General features: G+C 43.5%; 1 protein-coding gene across 1 annotated transcript in view; it reads left to right on the top strand.

Annotated features, from left to right (window-relative positions):
* Positions 1-955: 955 nt before the first annotated feature.
* Positions 956-21,276, top strand: part of FYTTD1 (forty-two-three domain containing 1) — a 45,426-nt gene continuing 25,105 nt past the window's right edge. The window contains exons 1-2 of the mRNA XM_066240692.1: positions 956-1,149; positions 9,122-9,250. Of these exons, the coding sequence (XP_066096789.1) occupies positions 1,047-1,149; positions 9,122-9,250 (232 nt within the window). The 5' untranslated portion in view covers positions 956-1,046. The remainder of the gene's footprint in view (positions 1,150-9,121; positions 9,251-21,276) is intronic.

Raw genomic sequence — 21,276 nt, 5'->3', positions numbered from 1 at the left:
GTGCAAAAAGAAATTTCAGGAAGTGGAAATGAGGAAGGTGGCAGAGATTTCTAAATGGACAGAATACCTGCCCCTAGTTTTTTTCTTAGATGCAAATGTCTTAGGTAGTATTAAGCTGTTATGAGGATGATATAACCTAAATTCTTCCACACAAGTGTAGTTAGTTACTTTGGAGGAGGAGAAGGTAAGAAGAGAAGGAATATCACGTTTTGCGAATAGGAAAAAAATGCAAACATTCAACAAATAGTAATATTTTCCTATAGGGATGATTAGAAAGAAAACGAATCTTCCTATTAATTCCCAACACAAAATGAATTAGAGAAAAATGCAGCCAAATAAGCAGAGGTACTTAACCCTCTCCCAAGGGAAGATGAAGTCTTATTAGGGTAGCGAGTATCGTGCTCAATGTTTTGAGAGTGCCAGTTGAGAAACCTTAGCATTTACTTTTATTGCTGGTGACGCAAGAATTGTCACTGCAGCTTTCGCTTTGCATCCAGAAGTGGCGACTCCGCATGCTGCAGGTGGAGGAGCCGGCCAGGGAAAGGGGAGCTGGGACGCTGTTCTGCAATCTACGTTCACAGGGGTCTGTTTTGCCTCCGAGGCTGCATTGCAGTGGGGTGTGAAAATTTCGTGTGTGCCAAAGCTTAGAGGCCTTTCTGTAGCAGGAGGGACTCGAAGGACACGGAGGAAAATGATTTCATTTAAGACATGTGATTCTGAGGTGCTCAGGGTCCAGCATTCCCCAATTTGGGTGGAAAGGCAAACTGGCAAAACAACCTGCCCTGCAAGCGCCCACAGCAGCAGGTGCAATGTTTCCTCCTATCCGAAAGGGGCCGCTAGAAGCGAGTACCTGCGTAGGGCCACTCTCGTCGGCCGCTGGTCTCTGTAGCCCCTCCCCCAGCCTGCAGCTGAGAGTGGGAGGTGAAAACGCCGCTTGTACGCGTGCGCGCTCCGTCGGTGCAGCCAGTCTGTGAGCGTGAGTGGGAGGTGGCAGGCCTCAGACTCTGGCCTTCTCGACTGAGTGGTCCAGCGCAGCGTATCCAGCCATGAACCGGTTTGGTACTCGGTTAATGGGCGCCAGGGCGACCCTGTCATCGCCACTGGATCTTCGCAGTAATGAAAACCTCGACAAAATTGATATGTCTCTGGGTGAGGAGCTGAGTTGGACCGAGTTGGAATCGGGGGAGGGTATGAGGACCAAGTACCGCGGATTGTGGGGGAAGGGGCCGTTGGTCGCAGTTGTCGATCGAGATTTTTTTGGGGTTTTATTTTTTTGGGTTTTTTACGGGTGGGCAGAACCCAGTGAGGGCCTCCGGGGACTGGAGCGCTAACTGGCGCCGAGTGCTCAGGTCGATCCGGAGGGACCCGAGCGCCCCCTCAGCGGGCCGCTGTCGGAGGGGTGGGGGGCGGGGAGTGCTGCGGGCCCGGAGCTTGGGAGGGCTGACTGACGGGTGCGTAGTCTCTGTCCCCCCAGAGGGGCGCTGCCACTCGCGGGGACCCCGACTCTTTGTGAGGAAAACTCCGCGGCTTTCTCCTCCGGCGTGTTCGCTGTGGGCGTTATCCGGGGAGCGAAGGGAATGGTCCGACTAAGGCGTCCTCTCTGAGGAACGCTCGGGGAGCCCGGCCGGGTCCGCGTGCGGTTACAATCGGCGCTTCCAGAAAAGGGCCCGTGGGGCCTCTTCGGCGCCCAGGCCTACGCCGGCGCGGGGCGAGAGCGGCGGAGGCGCCCCGGGAGCTGGCGGTTCTGACGGGCTCCAGGCCGCGGGGCCGCAGCGGAGCCCCGACGCGGGGGCATTCGTCAGGGAGAGAATTCCGTTAGAGCCTTGGTTAGGCGGTGCCTTGACAGAAGCAGTCTCCTTATCCAGGCCTAGCTAGTTAGGAAAATAAGAAGCAACAGCCAAGGGAGAGGTTTACGTGGATAGATGCGAAGCCGGTTAAAGCTCGGATCTAGCAGGTATAAGAAGCATGGGGTGCCTTGATGATGATTATGTAAAAAGCAGGAGAATCGGTGATTTAATTTTAAAAAAATGTAGGCTTAGCACTACTGAGGCACGAGTCTCTGAGTTTGCTAGTTTAAAAGGAATTTCCTTTTTGTCAGGATGGAAGTTACAGTATTAGATTGTAGTTAGCTCTGCCTGCTTTTTCTGTGGACTAGAGTTTTGGGCATATTTGGAAAGTACCTGACTGGATAGAGAGGTGTAACTTTTCCCAGGACAGTATTTTTGTTGTGGTGATGGTTTATCTGCAAAGTTTTTAGCTAAAATCAAGAACTCTTGGTTTCTGTGATCGCCACAAATCAGAACCCAATATGTGAATTAAATCATCAGAAATAATTGGCTTGGCCCCAAGTTTTGTCTTAAGTGAACCTTAAAGAAATGGGAAATCTTTTGAGCAAAGGCCAAGAAAAAATATAATAATAAATATTTATTGAGCGCTTATTAACTAGTAGATACTGGACTAAGCATTTAATATGTGTAAATTTGGTTTATCTTTAGAATAATCCTGTGAGGTATATACTCCTAATGATGAAGAGCACTGGAATCCAGAACCGCACTCAGTTCAAATTCTGATTTTGCCACTTAGTAGCCTTGTGAGTGTAGACAAATTACTTCTCAGTGCCTCATGTGTAAAAAGGTGATAATAGGCCCTGGCCGGTTGGCTCAGTGGAGTTCAAATTCTGATTTTGCCACTTAGTAGCCTTGTGAGTGTAGACAAATTACTTCTCAGTGCCTCATGTGTAAAAAGGTGATAATAGGCCCTGGCCGGTTGGCTCAGTGGAGTTCAAATTCTGATTTTGCCACTTAGTAGCCTTGTGAGTGTAGACAAATTACTTCTCAGTGCCTCATGTGTAAAAAGGTGATAATAGGCCCTGGCCGGTTGGCTCAGTGGTAGAGCGTTGGCCTGGCGTGCAGAAGTCCCGGGTTCTATTTCCGGCCAGGGCACAGAGGAGAAGCGCCCATCTGCTTCTCTACCCCTCCCCCTCTCCTTCCTCTCTCTCTCTCTCTCTCTCTCTTCCCCTCCCAGCCGAGGCTCCACTGGAGCAAAGATGGCCCGGGCGCTGGGGATGGCTCCTCGGCCTCTGCCCCAGGCGCTAGAGTGGCTCTGGTCGCAGCAGAGCGACGCCCCCTGGTGGGCAGAGCGTTGCCCCTGGTGGGCGTGCCGGGTGGATCCCGGTTGGGCGCATGCGGGAGTCTGTCTGACTGTCTCTCCCTGTTTCCGGCTTTAGAAAAATACAGAAAAAAAAAAAAAAAGGTGATAATAATAGGCGTATCTGCCTTGGAGGGTTGATGTATTAAGTAAGAAAAGAGGTGTATATAAACTGCTTAGAACAGTACCTGGTACACAGCTCTATATTTACACACACACACTAGATAAGCCATTGTTGTTACTGTTTTACAAAACCTGAGATGTAGAGAAATTAAATTTTTTTAAATTTTTTTTATTTTTTTTATTTATTCATTTTAGAAAGGAGAGAGAGAGGGGGAGAGAGAGAGAGAGAGAGAGAAGGGGGGAGGAGCAGGAAGCATCAACTCCCATATGTGCCTTGACCAGGCAAGCCCAGGGTTTCGAACCAGCAACCTCAGCATTTTCAGGTCGACGCTTTATCCACTGCGCCACCACAGGTCAGGCCAGATGTAGAGAAATTAAATAACTTGTTGGAAGTCATACAGGTAAGTGGTGGAACAAGGATTTTGGTCTCACTCGAGAGTCTTAAGCTATAGATATTGTAGGAAGTTTTAAACAGATGTTTTAATAATCAATGCATTATCTTAACTTTCTAAGGTTTTTGTATGTATTTTGTTCGGTGATTAGGATGTTCAAGTGAAGAAAACTGAGAATTAATTGTCTTTGAAGATAAAGTGCTGTGGATAGCTAAAACAGAGCTTGATCTTTTTTTCTCCAAGAACATACTTTTAGGTATACTCCAAGAGCATTCTGTCAAGTGTCTTTTTGTTTTGTTTCAGTGAGAATTTTACGGAAATGGGATGGAGAGATAACCTATTTTAGACAACTGTGCTTTGTGAATATTTCATTTTATCAGATCTGCAGGGGTTTTAGAATCTAGTTTTTGTTTTGTTTTAAATTGTGGCTTTACCAGAATTATATGAAAACTCATATAGACTATCTACCAAAGTTACCAATAGCTGGCCTCATTGTGACTCAGTGTTTTTTTTTTTTTTTTGGTTTTTTTTTTTTTGTATTTTTCTGAAGCTAGAAACAGGGAGAGACAGTCAGACAGACTCCCGCATGCGCCCGACCGGGATCCACCCGGCACGCCCACCAGGGGGCGATGCTGCGCCCCTCCAGGGGGTCGCTCTGCCACGACCAGAGCCACTCTAGCGCCTGGGGCAGAGGCGGAGGAGCCATCCCCAGCGCCTGGGCCATCTTTGCTCCAATGGAGCCTTGGCTGCGGGAGGGGAAGAGAGAGACAGAGAGGAAGGAGGGGGGGTGGGTGGAGAAGCAAATGGGCGCTTCTCCTATGTGCCCTGGCCGGGAATCAAACCCAGGTCCCCCGCACACCAGGCCGACGCTCTACCGCTGAGCCAACCGGCCAGGGCCGTGATTCAGTTTTTTAATTTGAATATGGGTATTACAATACTTATTTTGTAGAATTGTTGTGAAAATTAAATTAATACATGTCAGAATGCCTATTAGTACTCAGTTACTGCTATTACTATTAATATTATTAGTACCTTGTATATACGCCCAGTGGTATGGTAGAAACTTTTTTATAAAAGTAGCTTATCAAAATGGATTTTTTTCCCCCTTTCTGAATCCTACCCTGTCTCCTCCTTCAGCAAGAAAAAGCCATTTTCTTCCTTTTTTAAAAAAATTTTGCCTGACCAGGCGGTGGCGCAGTGGATAGAGTATCAGACTGGCATGCGGAGGACCCAGGTTCGAGACCCTGAGGTCGCTAGCTTGAGCGCGGGCTCATCTGGTTTGAGCAAAAAGCACCCAAGGTCCCTGGCTGGAGCAAGGGGTTACTCGGTCTGCTGAAGGCCCACAATCAAGGCACATATGAGAAAGCAATCAATGAACAATAAGGTGTCGCAACAAAAAACTGATGATTGATGTTTCTCATCTCTCTCTGTTCCTGTCTGTCTGTCCCTATCTATCCCTCTCTCTGACTCTCTTTCTGTCTCTGTAAAAAAAAAAAATAAATAAATAAATAATTAAAAAAAATTTATGGTGAGAGTGGGGAGCAGAGGCAGACTCCCACATGCGCCCCGACACCACCTGGCAAGCCCACTAGGGGATGATGCTCTGCCCATCTGGGACCCTTGCTCCATTGCAACCAGAGCAATGGAGCCTGAGGCGAAGGCCATGGATCATCCTCAGTGCCTGGGTCCCACTCTCTATAATTGAGCCATGGCTGCGGGAGGGGAGGAGGAGGAGAGAGAGAGAGAGAGAGAAGCAAGATGGGGAGGGGTGGAGAAGCAGATGGGCACTTCTCCTGTGTGCCCTGACCAGGAATTGAACCTGGGACATCCACATGCTGGGCCAATGCTCCACCACTGAGCCAACTGGCCACAGCCCATTTTCTTCTTTTTAGACTGGAAGAATCCTTTCTGTCCTAGTAGCTTATTTAACTTGAGTATTTAGGTAATAAAATGTTTAAACATAATTTTGTATTTGATATTAACTACTATTAATTCATGGTTATGTTTATACTCAATAATGCTCCTTTTTTTTTTTAAGATTTATTTATTTATTTATTATAGAGAGGGGAGAGAGAGTGAAAGAGAGAGAGAGAGAAGGGGGGAGGAGCAGGAAGCATCAACTCCCATATGTGCCTTGACCAGGCAAACCCAGAGTTTTGAACCGGCAACCTCAGCGTTTCCAGGTTGGCGCTTTATCCACTGCGCCACCACAGGTCAGGCAATAATGCTCCTTTTAAAAATTAAGCAGGTTAGTCAAAATTACACCCCTTATTGCCCCTACACCTTTTTTTTTAATGGTACCCAGACCAAATTTACTTTTGTGTTGTGTGTTCTTGTGGCTCTGAAATTTTAACATCTGGTGAAGGATAGCACCTTACCTTGTTAAAGGAAACTAGTGTTTCAAAAGAAATGTCTGTCTTCTTTCTGCTCACTGAGAATTAAACATGCTCATGTTAAATTTGTTTTTTGTTTGTTTGTTTGTTTTGTATTTTTCTGAAGTTGGAAACGGGGAGGCAGTCAGACAGACTCCCGCAAGCGCCCGACCGGCATCCACCCAGCACCCCACCAGGGGGCGATGCTTTGCCCATCTGGGGCGTCGCTCTGTTGCAACCAGAGCCATTCTAGCGCCTGAGGCAGGGGCCACGGAGCCATCCTCAGTGCCCAGGCCAACCCCGCTCCAATGGAGCCTTGGCTGCGGGAGGGGAAGAGAGAGACAGAGAAGAAGGAGAGGGGGAGGGGTGGAGAAGCAGATGGGCGCTTCTCCTGTGTGCCCTGACCGGGAATCAAACCCGGAACTCCCACATGCCAGGCTGACACTCTACCACTGAGCCAACCGGCCAGGGCCTAAATTTGTTTTTTATGAAACCTTTATTTTTGAACTGTTTTTGAATGTCTCACTTTTCTTTTCTTTTTTTTTTTCATTTTTCTGAAGCTGGAAACAGGGAGAGACAGTCAGACAGACTCCCGCATGCGCCCAACCGGGATCCACCCGGCACGCCCACCAGGGGCGAGGCTCTGCCCACCAGGGGGCGATGCTCTGCCCTTCCGGGGCATCGCTCTGTTTCTACCAGAGCCACTCTAGCGCCTGAGGCAGAGGCCACAGAGCCATCCCCAGCGCCCGGGCCATCTTTGCTCCAATGGAGCCTTGGCTGCGGGAGGGGAAGAGAGAGACAGAGAGGAAAGCGTGGCGGAGGGGTGGAGAAGCAGATGGGTGCTTCTCCTATGTGCCCTGGCTGGGAATCGAACCCGGGTCCTCCACATGCTAGGCCGACGCTCTACCGCTGAGCCAACCGGCCAGGGCGAATGTCTCACTTTGATGAACTCTTTTGTAGTTGGAGCGATCTTCAGAAGATAGTGAAGTACTTTGGGCAGATATGAATTATTTTATATGAATATTTATTTGAACATGATTTTAAGAATCTTAAAGATTGCAAATGGGTGAGGTAGACTAGTAATATATAAGAAGGGATCCCTGTAATCTAAGTTTCTTCCCCTCCCTTCCCTTTTTTTTGCGAGAGAGGGACAGACAGGGACAGACAGGAAGGGAGAGAAATGAGAAGCATCAACTTGTAGTTGTGGCACTTTAGTTATTCATTGATTGCTTCTCATACATGCCTTGACTGGGAGGCTCCAACTGAGCCGGTAACCCCTTGCTCAAGCCAGCATTGCGCTCAAGTCAGTGACAATGGAGTCATGTCTGTGATCCCATGCTCAAGCTGGTGAGCCTGTGCTCAGGTTCAATGAGTCTGCTCTCAAATGGGTGACCTAGGGGTTTCACACCTGTGCCCTCAGTGTCCCAGGGCAACAATCTATCCACTGTACCACACTTCCTGGTCAGGCTAAATTTCCTTCTTTAATTTCAGAAAAGACTAATTATATCATTGTTAGATTATTTGTGTTTAGAGCATTTTGGTGGGAAAATCACTGAGGTGACTTAGTTTTTTGAAATTTTCTTAAGTTGTTGACTATGTTCAGTTTCTTTGGTTTATTTGCTTTGTTTTCAGTCATCAGAATTAATTTTGGAGTTGAGACTGTGGAAAAATAGTTTGGATGTTTCTTAAATGAGTAGTATAGAAAGAAAAATAAGGTGATCCTGAATTACTTTGCTAGAGGAGCAGAAACTAATAGTGGTGTTTTGGGGTTTTTTTTGGTACTATATCTTTATTATGGTACTTATTTAATTTTGTACTTGTTATTTACATGTCTATTTCCATCAGTCACTTTAAACTTATTAAGAATGGGGATCATATTTTACTTTTGTTTCTGTTATAGCATTATCTACCACATATATTTATTGCACATAGTAGTGCTTAATAAATATTTGCTGAATTGAGATGAACTTATAAATTTTGTTTTTTAATGGAATGATTTTTTTTTTTTTACTGCTTTTGGTCTTACTGAAAGTTGGTTATCTTTAAAAACTCGGTACTTATGTGGTTATGGAATAAAGTATTATTTATTTTTATAAACAGGCTTTTGCTTATTTACATTTATTTACCAGAGAAAGAAATACTATGGATAACAAATCTTCATTAATTAGTAGGTCTGCTTTGGGCTTTTGATTCAAATGTTTCCTACAAAACCTTTTTTTTTTTTTTTTTTTTTTTTTTTTTTTTTTCTGAAGCTGGAAACGGGGAGAGACAGTCAGACAGACTCCCGCATGTGCCCCACTGGGATCCACCCGGCACGCCCACCAGGGGCGAGGCTCTGCCCACCAGGGGGCGATGCTCTGCCATGACCAGAGCCACTCTAGCGCCTGGGGCAAGGCTGAGGAGTCATCCCCAGCACCCGGGCCATCTTTGCTCCAATGGAGCCTTAGCTGTGGGAGGGGAAGAGAGAGACAGAGAGGAAGGAGGGGGGGGTGTGGAGAAGCAAATGGGCGCTTCTCCTATGTGCCCTGGCCGGGAATCGAACCCGGGTCCCCGCACGCCAGGCCGACGCTCTACCGCTGAGCCAACCAGCCAGGGCCCAAAACCTTTCTTCAATGATCTGAGTGTATTAGCTGATTTGAACTTTTATCTTATCATTATTTATGGAAGTGCTTTCAGAGTGGAAAAGAAGTTAGGAACATGGAAATCTACCGACTAGAAAATAAGACTGGGGCCTGGCTGGTGGCTCAGTGGATTGAGCATCAGCCTGACGTATGGACATCCCAGATTTGATTCCCAGTCAGGGCACGGAGAAGAAGTAACATCTGCTTCTCTTTCCTTCCCTCTCCCTCTGCTCTCTGTCTTCTCCTCCTGCAGCCAGTGGCTCAGTTGGTTTTAGTGTCCCCTGGGTGCTAAGGATAGTTTGGTTGATTGAAGCCTCAGCCCCAGACGAGTTGCGGGGTGGATCCTGGTCAAGGCTCATGCAGTAATCTATCTCCCCTCCTCTCACTTAAAAAGAAGAAGAAAATAAGACTGAGTGATTGAGTCATTAAGTTAAAATAAATTATCATTGCATTTTCGTTATGACAGATGATATTATCAGATTGAATCGAAAGGAAGGAAAGAGGCAGAATTTTCCACGACTGAATAGAAGACTTCAGCAAAGTGATACCCGGCAATTCAGGATGAGAGTACGATGGGGAATCCAACAGAATTCTGGTAAGTTCTGCAAGTAAGAATAAAGAGCTGTTATTTCTGGGTTCATAGTTTACTATTTTTGGTACATACTTAAAACATGGAGGAAATATATGAGTATCATTTATTTAGGATTTGTATTTACTCTCAAGTTTTTGTTTAATTTTAAAAATTTGGTAAAAATTTAAGTTGCCTTCAATTTTTTCTAAACCTTAGTGTAGAAGTAGTCTAAAGTATATTTAAATTATAAATTATGAGCATGATATGCAAAGAACCATATATATCATGAGGTCTTCATTTTAGTTAGATGTTCTTTTAACAGTCTCTCTTGAAGATGACTGTATAACTCCAGCTTAAATACATTTAGTGAAAGAGCATACCACCTCATAAGACAACCTCTTTCATTACTGGAGATAGCTCTGTTTACTAGAAAGTTCTCTAGACTTGCATTAAATCATGCCTTCCTGCTAATCCTACAGTTATAAGAAGCCAAACTCCCTTTTCTGTATGAAAATATTTTTAAATACAGGGTGGGGCCAAACTAGGTTTACAGTTGTGAATACATGAAATAGAGTTGAAATAGAGTTTATTTTGTATTGTTTATTAATTATTGTATTATTTGCCATATGAATCATAGTATATGGAGACTCTTCTGCAGAGAAAATGACTTCTGGCCTGACCAAACCGTGGCACAGTGGATAGAACGTCAGACTAGGATGCAGAGGATCCGCGTTCGAAATCCCAAGGTTGCTGGCTTGAGCCCAAGGTCGCTGGCTTGAGCAAGGGGTCACTCACTTTGCTGTAGCCCCTGGTCAAGGCACATATAAGAAAGCAATCAATGAACAACTGAACCGCAGTGAAGAATTAATGTTTCTCATCTCTCTCCCTTCCTGTTGGTCTGTCCCTAGCTGTCCCTCTCTGTCACAAAAAGAAAGAAAGTGACTTCTGGACTGTTGATCCTATTATCTGGGACCTTTAGGGTTTGTTAAATCCTCCAAAGTGACTCTTAGAATTGAGTTCTTTAGGTATTCTAACGATCTTGGAACTCTACAGTTAATTTTGGTAATCAGGAAACTTACTTATAATCATCTTGTTCCAAATGGACTTAAGGCAATAATGAGCACTTAATTACATATTACTCATTAACATTTTTTAGTAGTTATATCACCTTTTTAGAGTAAACCTTTGTTCAAAATTTTAACACTACGTCTCTAATTTTTTTTTTTTTTTTTTACAGAGACAGAGAGAGTCAGAAAGAGGGATAGATAGGGACAGACAGACAGGATCAGAGAGAGATGAGAAACATCAATCATCAGTTTTTTGTTGCGACACCTTATTGTTCATTGATTGCTTTCTTATATGTGCCTTGACCGTGGGCCTTCAACAGACCGAGGAACCCCTTGCTGGAGCCAGCGACCTTGGGTCTAATAAGCTAGTGAGCTTTGCTCAAACCAGATGAGCCTGTGCTCAAGCTGGCGACCTCGGGGTCTTGAACCTGGGTCCTCTACATCCCAGTCCAACGCTCTATCCACTGTGCCACCACCTGGTCAGGAAACACTATGTCTTTTTTACACGTATAATGTTTGAGACTGACCTGTGGTCACACAGTGGATAAAGCGTTGACCTGGAACACTGAGGTCACTTAATATTCGAAACCCTGGGCTTGCCAATTCAAGGCACGTATGGGATCTGATGCTCCCTGTTTTTCCTCCCTTCTCTCTCCTCTCTCCCTCTCTCTCTCTCTCTCTCTCTTTCCTCCTTCTTTCTAAAATGAATAAATGAAGTCTTTAAAAAAATGTTTGATGAACTAGCCCCTAAGTTGGTTTTTTTCTTTTAATTCTGTATGTTGGAAAACATAATAAATAATCTCCAGTGGATCAAGCATAGTTAGTTCTATGATTAACAGCTAACATACCAACATAGCCAAAAAAATATATGTATGTGTGTGTGTAGATTTTTTTGTGTGTGACAGAGACAGAGAGAGGCACAGATAGGGACAGATGAATAGGAAGGGAGAGAGATGAGAAGCATCAATTCTTTGTTGAGGTACCTTAGTTGTTCATTGATTGCTTTCTCATATGTGCCTTGACCAGGGGGCTACAGCAGACCGAGTGACCCCTTGCTCAAGCCAGCAACCTCGGGTTCAAGCTGGTGAGCTGTGCTCAAGCCAGCGACCTCGGGGCTTCGAACCTGGGTCCTTTGCGTCCCAGTCCAACACTCTATCCACTGCGCCACCACCTGGTCAGGCCAAAAAAAAAAAAAAAAAAAAAAAAAAAAAAATATATATATATATATATATATATATTTTTTTTTTTTTTTTTTTTTTTTTTTTTCATTTTTCTGAAGCTGGAAACAGGGAGAGACAGTCAGACAGACTCCCGCATGCGCCCGACCGGGATCCACCTGGCACGCCCACCAGGGGCGACGCTCTGCCCACCAGGGGGCGATGCTCTGCCCATCCTGGGCATCGCCATGTTGCGACCAGAGCCACTCTAGCACCTGAGGCAGAGGCCACAGAGCCATCCCCAGCGCCCGGGCCATTTTTTGCTCCAATGGAGCCTTGGCTGCGGGAGGGGAAGAGAGAGACAGAGAGGAAGGTGCGGCGGAGGGGTGGAGAAGCAAATGGGCGCTTCTCCTGTGTGCCCTGGCCAGGAATTGAACCCGGGTCCTCCGCACGCTAGGCCGACGCTCTACCGCTGAGCCAACCGGCCAGGGCCCAAAATATATTTTTTATAAATAGGGTATGTAGTTAAGATTAGACCCTACAAAAAATTTTATTCTCTAATAATTTCTTGAACAGCTGAACCCAGGTACGTAATTTCATGACAGGTATTTTGCTATAGCAAATGAATATTTAAATTCCAGGGATTTATAGTTACAGAATTTAGAATAAATGTTACTTTAGTATACCATATGTTATGTATAATTTGTTTTAAAATTATTGTAGGTTAAGCCAGAAATATATTTATTTATGCTAATCATATGTTAAGTTCCTGATAAGTTCATTGAACTGATTGGGTTCTCAGAGTATATAAAGTGCAGTCTCTCTTTTTTTTTTTCAGAGAGAGAGGGATAGACAGGGACAGACTTTAAAAATTCTTTTTTTTTTTTTTTTTTTTCAGAGTAAAGTGCAGTCTCTTACTTAGGAACTTTCTAGTAACAGAGAAAGGATAGAAAACAGAGTTGAGAAGTGTCAAAAGAGAAATTCTGATAATGGACTTTGGGTAGGGATTTTATATTAAGAAGATCAGTGATGATATAATGGATAAGATGAAATAGGATCTGGTCCATAAAGGCTCAGAAAAGGTGTTTGTTTGTATTTTTTTTGACAGGAGGTTATAATCTGAGTCTAGAGATAAATATCTAGGAACAGTTTAGAATCTTATAAGATTGAACCTGGGCTTGTAAGATTGAATTTAGGTTTGTGTGTTCTCCATTTGCATGTGACAGGGCCTAAAATAGAACAGCTGCTGCTGTCATTGAATATGCAGAGAGCTATGGGATTATCTTAAACTCTGATTGGTTAGCAAAAGTTCAGATTTCCACAATAATGGCAGTGAGGATGTTAGCTTGAGGTAAGAGCACAAGTAGGACAGCAAGCCCTTGGCATATACTCAATAAATTATTTTTGATGGCTGAACAAGTAAGTGAGTCAAGTCTTTCTAATTGTGCTCAAAATATAATTTAGTCAATAAATGTAGGTACTAACAACCTCAATATCTTTCATTGGTGAAGTACCTTGTAGCAATGGTTCTCAAAGTGTTGTCCAGGGACCCTGGGGAATCCCCAACACTTGAGGGGTCCATAAGGTAAAAACTCATATATAAAAAACTGTATTTTTATAATACTAAGACAATTATATTTTCACTCTTACTGTCTCATAAATGTATAGTGGACTATACCAGGGTTGACATGACTTGTGATAATTAAAGCAGATTGAATGTAAAAACAGCTGAGAATTTAGCTATCTTTTGTTAAGCCAGACACTAAAGAAAATGCAGGGCCCTGGCTGCTTGGCTCAGTAGTAGAGCATATGCCTGGGGTGTGGATGGTCCTAGGTTTGACTTCTGGTTAGGGCACACAGGAGAAGTGCCCATCTACTTCTCCAACCCTACCCCTCTCGCTTCTCTTTCTTCTCTCTCTCTTGCTCTCTTTGGCTTTCTCTCTGTCTTCTCCTCATGCATCCATGGCTCAATTGGAGCACATTGGCCCCTGGCTCTGAGGATGGCTCCATGGCCTCTACCTCAGGCTGGGTTGCTGAGCAACAGAACAATGCCCCAGATGGGCGAAGCATTGCCCCCTAATGGGCTTGCCAGGTGGATCCCGGTCTGATCTGGTCCAGTCTGGTCAGGGTGCATGCAGGAGTCTTTCTCTGCCTTCCCTCCTCTCACTGAATTAAAAGAAAAAAGAAAAGAAAGCCTGACCCAGGGGTCCCCAAACTACGGCCCGCGGGCTGCATGTGGCCCCCTAAGGCCATTTATCCGGCCCCCACCGCACTTCCGGAAGGGGCACCTCTTTCATTGGTGGTCAGTGAGAGGAGCACATTGACCATCTCATTAGCCAAAAGCAGGCCCATAGTTCCCATTGAAATACTGGTCAGTTTGTTGATTTAAATTTACTTGTTCTTTATTTTAAATATTGTATTTGTTCCCATTTTGTTTTTTTACTTTAAAATAAGATATGTGCAGTGTGCATAGGGATTTGTTCATAGTTTTTTTAATAGTCTGGCCCTCCAACGGTCTGAGGGACAATGAACTGGCCCCCTGTGTAAAAAGTTTGGGGACCCCTGGCCTGACCAGTTGGTGGTGCAGTGGATGGAGCGTCATTTAGACTGAGATGTGGAGGAGCCAGCTTGAGCCCAGGGTCGCTGGCTCAAGCAGGGCGTCACTTGGTCTGTTGTGGCCCCCTGGTCGGGGCACATGTGAGAAATCAATGAACAACTAAGGAACCGCAACGAAGAATTGATGTTTCTCATCTCTCTCCCTTCCTGTGTGTCTGTCCCTTTCTGTCCCCACTCTCTCTGACTCTATCTCTCCCACACAAAAAAAAAAAAAAAAGAAAAAGAAAGAAAGAAAATAGAAAAGAAAATACAAAACAATGCTGCTCTTTTTATTTTGGAAAATAATTGTTATTTTTTATTAAATATAAGTTTTTGCTCTACATGTAATGGTTTATTGCAGGCGTCCCCAAACTACGGCCCACGGGCTGCATGCGGCCCCCTAAGACCATTTATCTGGCCCCTGCCACACTTCCAGAAGGGGCACCTCTTTCATTGGTGGTCAGTGAGAAGAGCACTGTATGTGGCGGCCCTCCACCAGTCTGAGGGATGGTGCACTGGCCTCCTGTGTAAAAAGTTTGGAGATGCCTGGTTTATTTTTTTAATGAAATAATCATTTTTAAATGCCTTAGTTTTTATTTCTAGCATGGTGACAATAAACATCCCATAGAATCAAAAACTCTTTGGGATCTTCAGTAATTTTTTAGAACATAAAAACGTCCTGAGACCTAAAAGTTGAGAATGCTGTTTTTTTTAGAGGTATAAGAGATGGGAATATTTGTATGTTGCTTCAGAAAGGAGTAAGTAATATGATTGCATACACTCTGTGATAATGACATTTCCTAGAAAACCTCTTACACAGGTTACAGGTAAGTGATCAGATTCCACAGAAATTATTGAGGCAAGTGGATGTTTGTGTGGAAGAAATTCATGAAGGGTTTAGGCTAAAAATTCAGAGGAAAAATAAAAAATTTCTGCCTCTAGTTCTAGTTGTTCTCAATCTATTTTGCACCTGTGGAGCTTTATAAACTAGACTAGTGTTTTGGCTGCCCTCCATTTCTGCTGAACTGGAATCTTCAGAAGTAGGACCTAGGGATTTTTTAAAATTTCCATATGTGGTTCTGATATATGGCTAGTGTGAAACTGCTGCTGTAATGAAGCTCAAAATGAAAGGATATGATTGAAGTACGTAATGAAAATGAAAGTGCTTTAAGACAGAAAGAAACTTCCTATAGCAAAATGGATAAAAACTAAGAGATCATTGCATTAGATGATGTCTTTAGTACTTCATTATGCTTTTTAGAATATAAGACAGTTATACAGAGGGTAAAAAGGGAGGGAATTGGGGCAGTATGTATAGGTCTTTATGAAACATGACAAATTAAAGAGTGAAAAATAGTACCATTCCTAAAACAGATACTGCTACTGAAGTTCATTCAAAGGTAGAAAGGCGAGGGAGAGGCAAGGGATGATCTAGGTTTGCTAGATAGAAGGTAGAGGGGAATAAGCCACCAAAGAGAAAGCAAAGGTAGTGGAAAGGTTAATGAGTATGGGAACAATGACTAACAAGTACCCAGGAATAGAATTCTGTTCCTTAACTTTTCTCCTTTTAATCAGTTTTTTTTGTTTTGTTTGTTTTTTGTGACAGAGAGAGAAGAGAGAGAAGGACAGACAGATAGCAAGGGAGAGATGAGAAGCATCAATTATTTGTTGAGGCTCCTTAGTTGTCCATTGATTTTTTTTTTCATATGTGCCTTGACTGGGGGGCTACAGCAGACCAAGTGATCCCTTGCTCAAGCCAGTGACCTTGGGCTCAAGCTGGTGACCTTGCTGAAACCATATGAGCCCATGCTCAAACTGGCGACCTCCAGTTTTCTAACCTGGGTCCTCCACATCCCAGTCCGATACTCAATCCACTGCACCACCGCCTGGTCAAGCTTAATCAGTTTTATTCCTGTTAATGAGACTCTCTAATTAATCTTTCTTATCTGAACTTAAATTTTTGGTATAATAATGGATTCCTCCTCTCTTTAATTTTTCTCTTTGCTCCACTAATTTATTTTATTATTTTTAGAATACAGTACAGTATTTTCACATTTCTTTGTTCCTCTTCCAGTGCTTTATCATGTCAATTTGGGTACTACAGTAGCATTTGAAATGGTTTCACTGCCTTCTCTCTCTCTCTTCTATTCAGTCTAAGATAATGCTGCTAGACCAATACAGTGTAATTGTTCCTCAGCCTTTTGGCTAAGATCAAGTGTGGACTTATGATATAATATGATCATGAATTCCATGACCCCTAATTTCTAGTCAGGTATAATCTTTATACCCACCTGAAGCCTTCCAATTTGAGCCTACTGTGTTCATTCACTTCTTTTTTTTTCTAGACTATCTCTTTTCTCAATATGTTATTGTTGCCCATGTTTTTCTACTTGTCACTTCATATCTATCCCTATTCAAGTCATGGCCTATTTGGTAATAATCTAGCTTAGAGCCTAATTTTTTTTTGTAAAAGTTTTTTCTTTTTAATTGTACCATAGGTGATATTCTACCTTTTATTCTTTAGTATTTACATAACAGTTTGGAAAAGTGTTCAGTTTTTGAAGCCACACAAACTTGAATTCTGCTCTTCCATTTTCTAACTATAACCTCTGAGTAGTCACTGTTCTTTGCCTCACTTTGCCCACCAGCAAAATTCAGATGTTAGCATCAACTTGATCAAGTTGTCATTTAGGCTCAAGTTATCAGCACACTGCCTAGCACAGTTAGTAGTAGCTGCTTCATATAATACAAATAAAAATAGCAAGTAATTATAAATTTAATTTGAGTATACATGTTTCCCCAACATACTTAATCTTCATTTGTTTGCAATTCCAGAAAAATCGACACATAGAGCAGCAATAATTTGATTTTAAAAATTGTAACTTTATTGCTTTTTTCTTTGCTTATAAAAGTAGTAAATTCAGTACCTTTGGTACTGAGGCAGAGCACCCAAGAAAGAAACAAATCTGGATCTCCCCACTAACTGAGTTGCTGTGCTGGTGGAATTTAACAGTGAACCCATTTCTGTGGCAGTGATACAGTTTCAATTCACTGGAGAGTCTGTCTGTAGGGCCAGACTGTAGCAATGCCTACCTAGTACAGTGGTACCTTGAGATACGAGCAGACCAACATATGAAAATTTTTAAGATACGAGCTGCGACTCGGTCCATAGTTTTGTTCAAGATACGAGTGAAATTCCAAGATACGAGTCGTGATTTGGGAATCTGCTGCTAGTTGGTGCATGGGTCCAGTATCGGCAGCACAACACCAGCATCTCGTTCTTTCTCATGTGTTACCCGCAGAAACAAGTCGAATCTTGTGTGCTGTACTCGTTCTTGCATCATTTTTGCATTTTTTACTAACTTTGTTTGTGTGCTATCATGGGGCCAAAGAAAGTGATTGTAAAGGACCATAGTGAGAAGAAGAGAATGATGTCGATAGAATAAAGCAAGAAATAACAGAAAAACATGAGCATGGTGTACAAGTGATTGAACTGGCAAGGCTGTACGACCGCAATACATCTACAATTTGTACCATCCTTAAACAAAAGCCATCAAAAGCGCAAATCCAGCGAAAGGAACGTCCCAATCAAGGACAAATATTCATGAAGAAATGGAGAAGCTTCTGCTGGTATGGGTGAAAAAGAGCTGGCACGAGATACAGTGATGGAGACTATAATATGTGAAAAGGCACATATTATGTACGGCAACTTGAAGAAGGAAGAACCATCAACCTCAAAAGAGGCAGCAGAAGATACATTTAAGGCAAGTCACGGCTGGTTTGAAAATTTCAAGAAGAGATGTGGTATCCACTTGGTGGTGAGGCATGGTGAAGCTGCGAGTGCTGATGTTAAGGCAACTGAGGAGTACATTGCACATTTTGCTGCACTTATCGCAAAGGAAGGCTACATCCCCCAACAAGTTTTTAACTGTGATGAAACAGGATTGTTTTGCATGGCGACGCCCAGGATGGGCAGAGCATCGCCCCCTGGTGGACAGAGCGTCGCCCCTGGTGGGCGTGCCGGGTGGATCCCGGTCGGGCGCATGCGGGAGTCTGTCTGACTGTCTCTCCCTGTTTCTAGCTTCAGAAAAATGCAAAAAAAAAAAAAAAAACAGGATTGTTTTGGAAAAAAATGCCCTGGAGGACTTTTATCACCACAGAGGAGAAGAAGCTGCCGGGCCATAAACCCATGAAGGACCGTCTGACCCTTGCATTGTGTGCAAATGCTAGTGGTGACCTGAAAGTAAAGCCACTGCTAGTGTATCATTCCAAAAATCTTCCAGCCTTTTAAGACTCACTAGATTCTTAAAGAAAAACTGCAGGTTATATTGCATGCCAATGCTAGGGCATGGCTTATGTGGCACTTTGTTATTGAATGGGTAAATCTCATCTTTTGTCCTGCACTGAAGAAATATCTTCAAGAAAATCAACTCCCGATGAAAGCATTACTAATCTTTGAAAATGCTCCAGCCCACCCACCTGGTCTTGGAGATGACATTCTCGATGAGTTCAAATTTGTGAAAGTCCTCTACGTCCCACCCAACACGACTTCAACTTGCAAACTGGATCAGCTGGTCATTTCCAACTTTAAAATGCTTTACACAAAGTACTTGTTCCGCTGCTGCTTTGAAGTGACTGAGAATACAAATCTAACCCTTCAAGAGTTTTGGAAAGATCACTACAATATCGTGATATGTTTATGCATTATTGACTTGGCATGGCAAGAGGTTACAAGAACCTTGAACTCGGCATGGAAAAAGTTACGGCCTGAGGTTGCAGACAAGGACTTTGAAGGATTCGAACCAGAGACCAAGATCGAGGTAGAAGCATTGGAGGAGATCGTGTCCCTCGGAAAGTCAATGGGTCTGGAGGTAGATGAGGGTGATGTAGACAAGCTCGTCGAGCTCGGAACATGAGGAGGAACTTTCAACTGAGGAGTTGAGGAGCTACAGATGATGCAACATACGGAGCTTCTGCAAGAGATTAGTAGTGAAGAGGAGGTAGAGTTGGAGGAAGTGATTTCTACAAGTGAAATTAAAGACATGCTGGCAATGTGGGAGAAGCTTTCAAGTTTCATTAAAAAGAAACACCCAGGCCCTGGCCGGTTGGCTCAGTGGTAGAGCGTCGGCCTGGCGTGCAGAAGTCCCGGGTTTGATTCCCAGCCAGGGCACACAGGAGAGGTGCCCATCTGCTTCTCCACCCCTCCCCCTCTCCTTCCTCTCTGTCTCTCTCTTCCCCTCCCGCAGCCGAGGCTCCATTGGAGCAAAGATGGCCCGGGTGCTGGGGATGGCTCCTTGGCCTCTGCCCCAGGCGCTAGAGTGACTTTGGTCGTGGCAGAGCGACGCCCCCCTGGTGGGCAGAGCTTCGCCCCTGGTGGGCGTGCCGGTGGATCCCGGTCGGGCACATGCGGGAGTCTGTCTGACTGTCTCTCCCCGTTTCCAGTTTCAGAAAAAATACAAAAAAAAAAAAAAGTTTAAACTGGTTCAGCACTTTTTAATGACACTTGTTTGTTACATTTCCATAACATGTTAAAAGGCAGGCAAAAAGCAAACCTCTTTGGATAGATTTTTATTCAAAAGTCCTGCGAGTGAAAGTGCCAGAAGTGCAGCCAAAAAGGCAAAAACAGGTGATGATTAAATGAAAAATATGTAATGTTAAGCTTAGGTTAAGTTTAAGGTTAAGAAAGTGCATTTTTTTACAATTAAGTTTTTGTGGTTTTATTTTAAGTAAAGAAAGTGCAGTTTTAGTTTTGTTTAAAGTAAAGAAAATTCAGTTTTAGTTTATATTTTGTGTTAAGAAAGTACAGTTTTAGTTTACATGTCTATAGTGCCTGCATCCCTTCCTTCCTCCCTCCCCCCTCCACCACCATTCACCTCCGTTAGCTGCACTCGTCTGTCTCCAAGGTAAGAATACACAGTACTAAATAACACTTTTTTCTTTTATTTCATATATTTTATTATTCATTGGTAAAGTATACATGTGTGTTTCTTAATTAAAAACATGTCTTTTTTATAATTTAAGATGGTTTGGGGATGTTTCACAGGGCTGGAACGGATTAAATCTGTTTCAGTTATTTTAAATGGGAGAAATTTGTTTGATATACGAGTTGACTGACTTACAATCTCGGTTACAGAACGAATTAAACTTGTATCTCAAGGTACCACTGTACTGGATCTAGACAGATGTCTAGGGCCCAAAATTTAAGGCATCACTCACTTTCAAATTTTTTGCCCTAGGCACCTCTCTTGTCTCACCATTGTGGGGGGAGAGATGATGGGTGCCATTGAGTATCTTATGCCACGGGACCAAACCTTGAGGTGCACTCTGGAACCTGGAAGAAAAGCCTTCCTCAAGAGTAGTACCTCCAGCGCCCTCTACTGACAAAGCTTAACCTGGTGCAGGCGGGTAAGAGAAAACATTCCAGTAACTGAAGCAGGGCAGTATAAAGGAGTTAATTGGGAGCTAAAAGCAATAAATTGGTCATTAATTCAACCATCATAACATAACAGGTTTTCCTGTCTTGTTGAGCTCTGGTCACAAAATAGGTACCCCATACAAAAGCATTTTAGAATTAGGTAAGTTTGGGAATGACATATGGTAATGTCAGTAATATAATGACAATATATTATCCATCTTAGGGATTCTTCATACACTTTAGTCTTGAGAAATCCTATAGTAAAGAAAACTTTAAACTTCATTTAATCTAATTATGAAACTTTTCTGTTGGAATACCTGTTATCATGTTGCAGCTGTGTAGTATTATACAGGATGCCATTCTAAAGACATTCTCCCCAAAATCAGAATTAAGATTAAGAATGCTCAGTATCGCCTGATACTGTGGTGGTGCAGTGGATAGACTGGGATACAGAGGACCCAGGTTTGAAACCCTGAGGTCACAGGCTTGAGCGCAGGCTCATCTGGTTTGAGCACACTTCACCAGCTTGAACCTAAGGTCGCTGGCTTGAGCAAGGGGTCACTCGGTCTGCTGTAACCCCCCCAGTCAAGGCACATATTAGAAAGCAATCACTGAACAACTAAGGTGCCACAACGAAGAGTTGATGCTTCTCATCTCTCTCCCTTCTGTCTGTCCCTATCTCTGTCTCTGTCACACACACACAAACAAAAGAATGTCCAATATCACAGTTGTTAACTTAGCATGGCTCTCTGGAGTTTCCAGCTGTTGCATTAAGAAATAAAAGAGCCTGACCAGGTGGTGGCGCAGTGGATAGAG

This window comes from Saccopteryx bilineata, chromosome 8 (genome assembly GCF_036850765.1).
Source record: "Saccopteryx bilineata isolate mSacBil1 chromosome 8, mSacBil1_pri_phased_curated, whole genome shotgun sequence".
Classification (NCBI taxonomy): Eukaryota; Metazoa; Chordata; class Mammalia; order Chiroptera; family Emballonuridae; genus Saccopteryx; species Saccopteryx bilineata.
The sequence above is the reverse complement of the archived record's forward strand: the minus strand, read 5'-3'. Positions and strand labels throughout refer to the sequence as shown.